Raw genomic sequence first — 11,825 nt, 5'->3', positions numbered from 1 at the left:
TCATCGTGATTTCTACCGGACTCGGGTCAAGACAATGACGCTTTCGACTCCCTAATCAACTCATAGGTATCATACCCAAGTTCCCTGACCGACCTGCCACGAAACAGGAATATCCGTACCGAGTTTATTGGGTGGAAGGATGTTTCCTTTCCTAGTCGCTTCCTGTTCCCCTACTCCCTCGGGACAGTCCGCGCAACGGGACGAATATCCTCGCATAGTGAGCTCATCGCGGAAGCTTTGAATAACTCGATCTCGACTCTCGGCACGATTCGAATCGCCACAATCGCTCCGGCAGAAGATAATCTTTGGAGAGACTATGTCAAAGTATTTTTTCTTGGATTCCCGAGCGTATCGTCGACTCATATTTTGAGAGGCGCACCCTTGACTCGAAGATATCCGATAAGTCACTGATATCACTCTCCGTTCCCAGACCCTCAATGTGAGTGGAATGTGCAGTTCGATATGCAATGGAATACGATGACGCTTCGTTGAGACCCACTCCGTATCCGTGAAAGCTGCGTGAAGCCGGGGCAGCTGCCTGAGCAAGAATGAATGCCTAGTCAGTTCCCAGAAAGTAAAAATTTCTTCCTTCTCTTGTTCCTTCTGTACTCTACAGTCCAGGAACCCAACCAGATGGAAGCCCGCGCACCGTCCCGCGGATGGAGAGTCAATGAACTCGATGGGAAGACTCCCTGGAATGTGCTCCCTCTGAGAGACGGATTGAGTTTCCTCCAAGAGAAAGAGCTCCGATATCTCGATTTAAATTCGTGTTCGAGTATGCGCGAAAATCTTCGATGCCGACGACCTCTACCCGACCTTGTGACAGGACCAAGACGCTCGCCCACCTGAACTTTCACGCGATCTGGTCGCGGCATCATCCTCTCAGACTTCGCACCGCCCAGGGACGAAGCGATCAGCCGCCCTGATCGAGAGACACCTTCTCTTCGTTCTGCTTCATGTAGCCGCGTGAGTCGGAGTTCATGAAGTCGGTTCGAGTCATTGATCCCACAGCGAAGATCGGTGGGTTCGGAGCTCTATTGGCGTGTCTGGGTCGCTCTCTCTTACGGTGGAAAGCCTTTGCCGCCCAACGCCCAACTAATACGCATCGTCGTTTCTTGTCCATATGGCGGCAGCGACGGCATGCTGCTGTTGTTTGTGCCGGCGATTTGTGGCACCGTCAGTCAACTGACATTCGTTTATTGATCGCAATTATGGACTCATTACTCAATTGTCCCGGAGCGCTTTTTTGTTGTGGAAGAATCATCATTGGGTGCGTCGGACTAATCATCATCTCGACAATAAATGTCTGGCGCCCCTTTTCAGGACGACACGCAACAGAGCGCACGACGAGCCGAGAACATGCTGTCGACGTCGGGGTCGTCGCCGTGGATAACCGATTAAAGAGTACACGAGTACGGGTGCCGGCCGCCGCCCACGAATTCACGGTTCGTCCGTCTACAACTCATCTTCGTCGTCGTCGCCGCCGCTAACGACCGATACTCGAGGGGATGGAGCGCTCGAGAACCCTCTCCAGAACAAGTTTCTTTGCTAGAGCACCGCCGAGTCTCAGCCGAACGCATATCGGCTATCGAATCCGTTTCAAGAGGTTGCGCTGGACTTCCTCCTAGCGTTGTCGTTGTGTTCCATCGTCGTGCGGTTCGCTCAGAGAAATGCGGCGGACAACGTTGCTTTTCTGTTGTGTCTTCGCTTCCGTGTCGGTCGCTAACGCCTTTGAGGATTCTAAAACTTTGTTCGCCTTCGGTCAAGATGACGAGGTCCTTGAGGATACCGCCGATAATCTCCAAGAGGTCAAGCTCAGTTTCCCGGTGAACTTCGCGCGGAAGCTGTACGGGACCATTTTTGTGAGTTTCGAGCAGAAGGGAGCGAACGTGAGACGATATGAATCTAGACAACAAGGTGAACCTCCGGGGACTCTCGAGAGCTTCGAGGGAAATCGGAGATTGTCTCTTTATCGAGAATCTGACGGTTCGAGCGTTCTGAGTACCTTTATTCTTTGCTTGGAGATATCTCCAGAGCACGGGATTGCACCGATATTCGCTAAGGGAGCAAGAGCTCGGAAGATAAGAGAATGAAGCGCGCACCGAAGTAAAATATTCGATGCTTCGGTCATTCTCATCCAAGAAGGAACAATTCCAATTCTTTCATTGAAGAAGTAATACAGAAGAAAGGGGGAAGCCCTGGCTCAAGGAGATCTCCCGAGGGTACTCTGCTCAAACCCGATTTCCTTCTTCCCCTCCTTCATTCCCCGCAGGATTCCATTCGTACTTCCTACCCTAGGAGTAAGGAGTCCTATGTTAGAGGTGGAGTACAGTTGGATTCCTCACACAGATCTGACAGTTCTGCGGGTGGGTCTCCGGGCGCCAGGTTCCGGCGTCGAATCACCGGTCCTACCTTCGACGACCCTTTGTGCATTCGGCGTTCCCCGAGCACCATACCCACAAGTCACTTGGGACACAGGGTCAGCGACATCCAAGCGTTGCACGCGATCAGATCCTGAGAGAGCTGAGCTCCTGCATATCCTCGTCGGAATGACAGAATAAGCCTGAGTCTAACTCGAGTAAAATCGCGTCAATACTCCCCTTGGCCCCGCCAGCTGATCACCTGGATCTTCCCTTAGGCTCCCTGTGAAAAGTGTTCCATAGTTAAGGGTGATGATTTTCGGAGGGAGCCGGCACTCACACCACCATCCAAGCGCAATCTTATCGGAAAACGGCGGGATTGCGCTCTTGTTCCTGAGTTGGCCGTACTTTGCTCGGAGGGAGTCTGAATTCTTCCGATGGTATTTCAGATTGGTGAAAATGGCCTGATAGGTCTCCGTCAGTTCTCTACCTCTTTCTTCTCACCATTGAATCATATACATTCACCGACGATCGCGCCATTCTTCGCTGATATCGATGTTGCCACTCAGGGAAAAATTTATTATCGAGAAGAAACAAAGAACACCGATGATCTCGAGAGGTGAGTCGGAGAGCGACCCGGAAGTCCACAGATCGTCGATCGACGGTCCCAGACTCAGAGCGAGTGTATTTATTTCGAGTGGGAAGAAGAATTCAATATATCCCTTCCGAATCCAAGGTTCGATGATCTCATTCGAAAGTACTTCAAAGAAGTCGTCGAGACAAAATCCCTCATCGTCGTCACCTGGTACCGCACGGCAGCCAAGGGCAGTGATGAATCTCCTCTCAAGGTCAGTTGACGGAATAGAAAGCCTAGATACCTATAGATCTCATGAGCTAGGATTATGATCCGTCATCTGATATCCCCGAATGGACAATTCGCAGTACAACACATTCCAAGTCGCGATCGGGAGCAGCGAGGGGAAGAGTTTCGTTGCCATGTCATACCCTGAAAAGGGAATACAGTGGGCTGATTTCGTGACCCAGCCCGGTCGACCGAAGTTTTGGGCTCAAGCAGGACTTTTCGACGGCTATGGTGAGGCTCATATGACGGATACAGGGAACGAGGACGCTCGGATCGGTTCCGGTCGCTGCTCGCGATAACAGACCACCTTCATTTTAGGCGGCGGAGTCGCACTACGAGAGTCTGGGGGACCGCGAATGCTTTCGCTAGACAGGTAAGAGAATCGATCGCGGCCTATTTTGATCGATTCCCAGCGGCTGCTCCGGACCACATCCGTACACTTTCAGTGGAAGCTAAATCCGCAGAACTTCCTCGCCAAGGCAGAAATAATTAGGCTCTGACGACGCAAACTCCTTGGAATGCCTATCGTGTCTTATTCTCTTCCTCAGGCGGAGCAACACGCTCGAGAATGGGCTTCACTTGTACAGAGTCGACGGGACCATTGAAGAACCCGAATTGCCGTTCCGGATAGAGAGCAACACGTGTGAAGACAATAGCGATCCTTGTCATCCTGAAGCGGAATGCCAGGTAGGATGCTTATTGAGACGATAGCAAAGAAACAGCTCTCGACCATTGTCGGATCTAGCACGGAGAGAATGCCGTGTTCGTGCCGAGAGAAGTAACTTTCGCAATTCTACAGGATGTCGGGTCCCACTTCTGCTGCACTTGTCCAGCGGGCACAATTGGTAATGGATATTTCTGCGAACCCCTGAAATCTCATTTGGCGTTCCACGTGATAGGAAAACTCGAGGGTGGGTATTTCCTTCGTCCGCTCTCCTCATGATCACATTTCTTCTCGATCCGTGGATGAATGCGGACTGGGGCTCTACGGCCAATGTAAAAGATCAGAGGGGCACTCGAAGAATTCCCCGAGTCTTAGGCCATATTACACAGCATGGAATGATGGGATGAACTTTTGAAGGCACACTCGATCAGCGTGAGATCAAGGCAACCGACGTTTACGGCTATGGAAACTCGACCTCGGGACTTTCTTATTTTTCCATCTCAGCAGACCACTTGTTCACAGCGAGGGAACTCCAGGTATCCGTAGACGCTTCTTCGTGAAGTCTCATACGATACCCGAATTCCTTCGACCAGTGGGAGACTTGTCCATTGCGAGGCTTATGAGGGATTCAAAAATTATTCCCTCTTCCCAGGCACTCTATCCCATCAGCGGAGGCCTCCATTGGCTCTTCGGAAAAGTCAACTCTGGTGAGCAATGAGTGATACCATAAGACAAGGTCGAGAGCGGAAGGAAGTCGGCACTTTCCGCGAGGGGTCATGATCGAGCTTTCGCGAGGTTGAGCTCGTCTCGTTTCCTATGGCGCCCCTCGGCAAGAGGTTTTCTCCCAGTCGCGTCTTGACCGTTAGTTGGAGAAATTCCATGCAGCGGCGTGAACTCGTCCAAGATCCGCATAAGTACTTGAGCGGACTCCAACTTCACACTGTCGTTCATTTTGGAGTCGTTGGCCGTGGGCATCCATGAAATCCTCAAGGGTACCTGAATATAATTCTCATTCATTGACACTGACTGTCCATCCTCAGGAGGGAATGGTCTGCTCTTGAGTGGAGGAGTTTTCAACCGAACTGTGGAGATTTCGTTCCCCGGATACGGCAGCACGATCCGGATAGACGAGGAATATCAAGGTAACAGTGAGGAGAATTACCACTTAGGAGCTCTTCTGATCAGAGGAGACGAGGGGATTCTCGATTCCGGATGAATCTACACATCATGGCCGTCCCGTCGAGGAGGAACGATTGAAAATAGATGAAGAGCCTCAATTATTTTATTTCCATTGCAGGGTTGACTTATTCGAACACGCTGCAGGCCAGTTTCAAAGTACGGGGTAACCTGCCGAGAATTCCGACAGTACAGCAGTTACAGGTGATCCCATCCGCTCTTCCGCTTTAGTAGATTGCGACAACACTGGAGAATTCGCATTCATCCTCGGCTTTTCACCCCAGGTGCCCGAGTACGTGAATGTATTCAGTCAAGTAGAGTCTGGAGTTTTCGAGTCGAAATCCAGTCTCCAATTCGTATTGGAAGGTCCTCAAGCTGAATCAATCATCTTCAACGTCGACCAGTCGATCAGGTAGGCTCGGTCTCACTCACTCGAGAACCGAATGGAAACGGAAAGAATATTCTGAGAGTATAGAGGGGTTCGCGATCGGGAGTTCGGCGGTGGCGTGGCCGCGCGCCGGGAAATCGATCTTTATTTATTCCTGACTCCTTACTCAAATTATAATTTCGCTATCGGCAAGTATCCGAGCCTGATGTCAAATAATCATTCTTTTACTTCACAGGTTCACAGCGAATCCGTGTGACGAGGAGCTTCTGGATACACCTATCAAGTGGGTAGACGATTCGGAGGAGCGGTTCCTCTATCGAAGATTTCAGTCACTGCCTTCTTCCTCTTCGAAAGACAGACCTCTAATCAGTGCCGTGCTTTCAGGGTTGTTGTCAACCGTGGTACTGTTCGTGTAGACGATCGAGCACCGCCTGGCAGAGTGAATATGCATGCCGAAGCTGATTTCAGAATCGGTGAGTGATTCCGAAAGGAAAAATTTAATTTGTGGATCTTCGTCGGGTCGATCGATGATCGCGTCATTGGGAGCCCAACTCCATGATCGATCTTCACAGGCAAATCAGCATTAGACCCCTGTTTGAACAAAGACTGTGGTGAGGCCGAGTGTGTCCCGAACGGGGACATCGACTACCGCTGTGTCTGTAACCAAGGATCGGAGTTTCGGAATGGACGCTGTGTTCGTGAGTATTGTTGGAGGAAGGGCATGGCCTGAATTGACGTGGGCAATTCAATTCCCTTACGGAGGAAGGAACATAACCGAGTTTTTTCCCGATTCGCAGCAGAATTAGCAGTCGCGATCCCGCGAACTTGTGCGAGCACATCGATCGCCTGCGCACAGAACTCTCATTGCATAGATACGGCTTATGGCCCCGACTGTCGTTGCAACCAAGGCTTCCAGCACAACGGTCAGTTCTGCGAGCCTATCCAAACGATCCAGCAGCCCGGGAGTATGGAGGACAGATGCTCCCGTCCGTGTCACCCAATGGCGTCCTGCGTCAGAGATGCCCGAGGGGTCTTCGCTTGTCTCTGCATGCAAGGTTAGCTATCGAGCTCAGGAAGATGAGAATTCGGGAAAGGCGGGCGGTTAGTCGTCGCGACTCCCTTCACATCGCTTTACGTAATTCACAGGAACGGTCGGTGACGGCGTTCGTGACTGTCGAACGATCTCTTGCGAAGAAGATCCTGGAAAATGTCCAAGGAACGCTCGTTGCGTAAATCGAACATGCGTGTGAGTGTCGATCGTAGTGCGCGTATATCTTGGCCCTCCAGATCAGCATCATGATCTCGGAGACCATATCGGGATAGGTAGAATAATTCTCATGTGATTAATTATTGCTAATTACAGATGCGACCGCGGTTACGTCGGAGACGGAACCTCTTGCACTCGACGAACGCTCGACAGCGATTCTGATCGAGTTGTGTTCGCTCGCGGTCAGTAAAAAACCCCCGATATTCCGATGGCTCCCGAGATATCTAGCATTTTGACTATATGGCTGAAATTTCGCTTCTCTCCCAGGAATGACGATTCTCCAAGTACCGTCCGTACCTACTCCCGCATCTACAGCCCGGCTTCTCGGCCTGGGGCTCGACACTTCGGAGGTATAGCTTGTCGTTGAAATATATGTATCTGCTCTTAGACATTCTTCCTGGTATTTTTTATTGGTTTTCCGCCACTCTGGAGTTTAATTCGGGACTTATTCTTTGTCATGGCCGGTATCTATCGCTGGTTTTCACCCTTGAATTTCTCTTCTTGCTCCCAATAGATCGTGGGAGTCGCTGTGGATTGCGCTCACGAAAAAATCTACTATACGGATACGATAAACGGGAAAATTTTCAGAGTTGGAACGGATGGCAAGCAGCGGGAGGAAGTTGTTTCAGGTAATTTCCTCAGAACTTCCATGCGCTTGAGATTTCAACTAAACTTCCTCGAATGAGCCGTTGCATAATATGTATAACCAATTCCAAACAAGGGAAGAGCCGAATGCCATGCTGAACGGCTCGCTTCCTTCTGCGTATTCTATGATGACTACATGGATCGATTATTATTGCAGGCCTCATGAATCCCGAAGGCATCGCGGTTGATTATAAATCGGGAAATATCTTCTGGGTCGACTCCGGGGCAAAGAAAATCCAAGTCGCTTCGATGCATAACTTCCAGTACACTTACACCATTGTCGATGACGACCTCGATAAACCTCGTGGAATTGCTGTCCATCCCAAGAAAGGGTGAGTCAGAATTCTCCTCACTCTCTCTATAGATAATGTTTTATCGAAACATCCTAAATGAGCGAATTATCACAAGCACCCCACGCCAGAAGCTCCGACGTCCCCACATTATTCATTGATCAACATCCATCCGCTCGAGGCCATGAGCGAGGATCGCTATAATCGATTGACACGATCAGCCCCGGAGCCTCGAGGCTCCACCAAAAACGAGTGTACGGAGAGATATTTTCTTTTTGTTTCAGGAAAGTGTATTTCTCGGATAGAAGTCTGGAATATCCTCGAATAGAGTCAGTCTCCATGGATGGCAACGACCGAACGACAATCGTCGGTCACGAGCTAGTCGTCCCGAACATGTTGGCCGTCGATGTCGAGGTGAATCTCGTGGAGAATCCTGAAGAATGTTCCGGAACATGAGGATCCCGGTAGATGCTCAAATCACATTTCCCTTTCGACTTTCCAGTCCGATGAGTTATGCTGGACCGACGCCGGACGCAAGACCATTGAGTGCGTCTCTCTCGACCCGACGGTGGTTCCGACCGTCAGATCGCGCCGAGTGATCCACAGCTCAAACGAGTTTGACAGCAAGATCTTCGGCATCGCTCTGCACAGTAAGCCTCATTCTCATATTCATGAGGCGACGAGTCGCTCGAGACGTCCCCGTTAGAAAGATGCGTCGAAACTTCGAATGACGTACCGCCTTCTCCCCAGGACACCGCGTGTATTGGACCGACTGGAACGTGCCATATCTCCAGATGCTCGATCGAACGAACGCGACAGAGCTCAGCCCCCGTAAATATCCGCAAGCGGGACTCGGCAGCTCGAGATTATATTCAGTCGCAGTGATCCCCAAACAATGTCCGCAAAGTAAGCTCCTCCATGTTAATCTCCCGCGTACATGCCCCCCGTCGGTCTGAGAGCAGCAGATCCGAGCGCAGAAGCGATCAATTATAGTAATTGAACGATCGATCCGTTCCCGCAATATTAATACGCGTTCCAATGTTTCGCAGTCAATACGTCGTGCGAGACGAGGCGAGGGGATTGCGACTACATGTGTCTGCCATCGGACCGATACGGGAGGAGCTGCGTCTGTCCTGAAATCCTCCAAAGCACAGGACAGTGCACATTGACGACACCGTATCCGCCGACGACTCCTCCGTTCTACACGAAATAAAGCTCTCTGTACCGATTATTTAGGCCAGATCAACATCGCATTCCACATATACGAATGTCTCTTCGCGTCATGTTCCTCCCGGGATCATACAAAAAAAAACAGATTTAACCCTGATACGTGGGCACGGGAAGAAATTGAGGGAGGAACCTCAAGGCTGACGTGACTCCGCACAATTTTTGAGAAATGTGCTCAAGAAAGGACCGAGTTCAAATCCCGAGCTCACGATCAATCTGAGCTGCTGAGCGGAACGCGGAAGACAGAATCCATCACTCTCCCAACCTTAACGATCCCTAGTAATGACGAATTCATTCCTTCTCAGGAATATACAGTCGCGCTCGTCAGAACATCATCGTTGTAAATAATTCCAGGAAGAAAAAATAAACTACTTCCGCGAGAGAAAACGATAGCAGCGGGAGATTATTTTATTTTCAAACAGCGTGTCTTCTATGTTTCTTTGTATTTTTTCTATCAACTCTGAAGTGTAGGTTTGTTCGCTGCGGCATATCAAAAAGATACTCCCCACATTCTCTGCCGAAACGAAGAACGTTCAGCCATATTGATATCGAAGCGAATCTAAATGCTTGCCAGGGGTTCTGCCATCCTCAGGAAGTTCTAGGGAATGCCTCGACGTGTTACTCATTCGCATCCGCTTCTGCAGTATTTTCACCCGCCTCTTCGTCAGCCGCCCCTCCTTCTTGCTCCTCTTCGGGGGTCGCTTCCTCAGTCCTGCAAATAAGCAGTACTGAGTGTCTGCGATATCCGTTGTTGTGGAGCTTTGTCGACTTCACGTCAGGGGTTGGCGCTCGGGGCGTTCGCTTCGAGCGCCATGGGAACTTCCACCTGCAAACCCACACGCCTATAGTGGAAGCTCAGCGTGGCATCTTTGGTCAAGGAGATGCACTCTCCGGACATTCGCATGCTGTCGAGATCTGAAGCTCTTCTAGCGAGGGGAGGAATCGGAGCGCTGACTGAGATGCCTTCCCGCTCCACAATTCGGGAGACGAGACACCGACTTCATATTACGAGCGAATTCATTCCAAGTCATTTTTTACGCACGAGGATAGCGTTAAGCATTCTCCTCCCGATCGACCAAGATGGGATAACTCACGATTTGATGCTTTTCAGTAGTTCGATACCGGGCCCATTGATCTCATCGAAATAGGGGAGCGCTTTGATCTTCTCCGTGTAGTACTTCTCTAAACGGGGAGCATCGGGAAATCCGAATTCGAAAGCCTTCAAGAGATTGAATTTGAATCAGTTGGCGAGCAGGAGAGTGCGCGACTTCATATTATGAACGTACATTCTGATCGCCATTCCGATTCCCCCCGGTCATTGTTCGGATTCCGGAGATGGCGAAGAAGGTATACCTACTTCGAGACAGGTTAGGGTTGCACCTATGCAGATGTCCGCGATGGTGAAGTTTTCCCCTGAAACGCCGAGATTTTTCTATCGGGGAAGCAGCGGAGATGAGATTGCCACGAGAAATTGTCTCGATGGTATTTTCATTTTTTGTTGAACGAGACGGCCTCTGCCTTGCCTGGTCGGATGCATAGAGTACCCACCTGTGATGTATTCCTTATCACCGAGCACATGTTCCTCCAGGAATACGAGCACGCTCTTGAGCCGTTCCTCGGCATCCTCGGGGCAGGGCCGTCCGAAGAGCGGAGCGAGCTGAAAACATTGAGAAAAATCGAGGTCGGAATCAGTCGGGCAAAACTTGAGCCAAAGTTCATTGGCACCCAGTTACGCATCCGAAATCACCATGGTATTTTCGAGCCGTATTCAGAAACGGAGAATGGTGAGATCGAAGCGCGAAACTCACGAAAAGGTCAAGGACTGATTTGTACAATACTCCCATATCGTAATAGAGGTATTTCTCAACTTGTGCGCGGTCTCTCGGTTCCTGTAAAGATCATGGAAATCGAGGGGAATGATTACAGGCAGATATGTACCTCCTCCGGATTATCGGAGAAGTCGCAAGTCGATCGGATCTGTTAGCTACCTGAGGGTAGAGAGAACTCTCGGGTGCGTGCTTGTTCATCAGATACGTCATGATAGCTCGACTCTCTGTCAGGACGAAGTCGTCTTCCACAATCGTGGGCACGGTATGCTGTGGGTTTATCTGCGACGAGAAGCATCAATTGAGAGGCTGAGGAACGACGACAAGTGACGATTCGCGCGAGAGTTCCAGGTGAGCCTTCAGGGCCAATGCCGTGGGTGGCAAGCGACTCACCTCGAGAAATTCGGGTTTCATGTTGTCGCCGGCGAAGAGATCCAAGCTCCTGAGTTCCAGCTCGACACCGATCTCTTTCGCGAGCATCCTCACCGCTCGACAGGGAGCGCTTCCATCAGTGTGATACAGAACGGTCATTTTCTCAGATTTCACACTCGAGTTGTCCGAAAGCTGCAACGTCCGACAAGGGAATGCTTTAGCTCCAAGCTGACGTACATTCTTATTCACGATTCCGATCTGAGTCAATCGATCAGCTTCTCCGAGGGACAGGAACTCGGTTGGACCGCTGCGAGAACAACAACAGCGACTCCGATGCCCCGACGCCGTTCCTGAGTCTTATGAGCGCCGAGTACCGTCGGGACCGCGGCATCACGAGCGAGGTCAGAATCTCGAGTTCAGAACCACCTGTAGATGCAGATGCCGGACGAATCTGCATCCTTGTGCTTTTCCAACTCTGGTCACGGACTCACTCAAATGCTTGTCCAGGGGGACGTCACAAGCAAAACCAGCTCCTTCGGCTATGCTCTCGATTCTTCGGGAACTCCCGCTGAGGTATCCGCGCAAACGTCCTGCTCTGGCTCGAAAGAGCTTCAGCTAAAGTTCAAATAGAGCTGACTTGCCGTATCATCTAGGTAGCCATGGTTACAGACGAAAGGTTCGCTCCCTTGTCTCGAGTCGGTAGCAGGCACGTCGTCTAGCCCGACGACGAGATGGCTGCGCTACCCGG

General features: G+C 50.7%; 2 protein-coding genes across 2 annotated transcripts; one reads left to right on the top strand and one right to left on the bottom strand.

Annotated features, from left to right (window-relative positions):
• The first annotated feature begins 1,604 nt into the window (after positions 1-1,604).
• On the top strand, positions 1,605-9,221 carry LOC100897438 (nidogen-2). Its single transcript, XM_029110769.1, is given in 25 exon segments — positions 1,605-1,862; positions 2,810-2,979; positions 3,097-3,208; positions 3,255-3,453; positions 3,541-3,595; positions 3,771-3,909; positions 4,022-4,133; positions 4,304-4,422; positions 4,539-4,593; positions 4,927-5,028; positions 5,184-5,251; positions 5,347-5,474; positions 5,686-5,733; positions 5,835-5,923; positions 6,023-6,148; positions 6,260-6,505; positions 6,597-6,696; positions 6,814-6,899; positions 6,985-7,067; positions 7,232-7,346; positions 7,520-7,694; positions 7,937-8,066; positions 8,155-8,302; positions 8,403-8,558; positions 8,702-9,221. Coding segments are annotated over 25 exon segments (3,117 nt in total). The 5' UTR covers positions 1,605-1,670; the 3' UTR covers positions 8,866-9,221.
• A 54-nt stretch (positions 9,222-9,275) lies between these two features.
• LOC100907019 (glutathione S-transferase 1-1) lies at positions 9,276-11,672 on the bottom strand. Its single transcript, XM_003740892.2, has 8 exons — positions 11,569-11,672; positions 11,099-11,269; positions 10,868-10,987; positions 10,688-10,768; positions 10,428-10,536; positions 10,237-10,292; positions 9,974-10,098; positions 9,276-9,591 (listed from the first exon to the last, which is right to left on the bottom strand). The coding sequence occupies exons 2-8, from the start codon at positions 11,234-11,236 to the stop codon at positions 9,498-9,500; spliced, it is 723 nt and encodes a 240-aa protein (XP_003740940.1). The 5' UTR covers positions 11,237-11,269; positions 11,569-11,672; the 3' UTR covers positions 9,276-9,497.
• Between the last annotated feature and the right edge of the window lie 153 nt (positions 11,673-11,825).

This window comes from Galendromus occidentalis, unplaced genomic scaffold, assembly GCF_000255335.2.
Source record: "Galendromus occidentalis unplaced genomic scaffold, Mocc_1.1 scf7180000077089, whole genome shotgun sequence".
NCBI lineage: Eukaryota > Metazoa > Arthropoda > Arachnida > Mesostigmata > Phytoseiidae > Galendromus > Galendromus occidentalis.
This window is presented reverse-complemented; position numbering and strand designations above follow the sequence as displayed.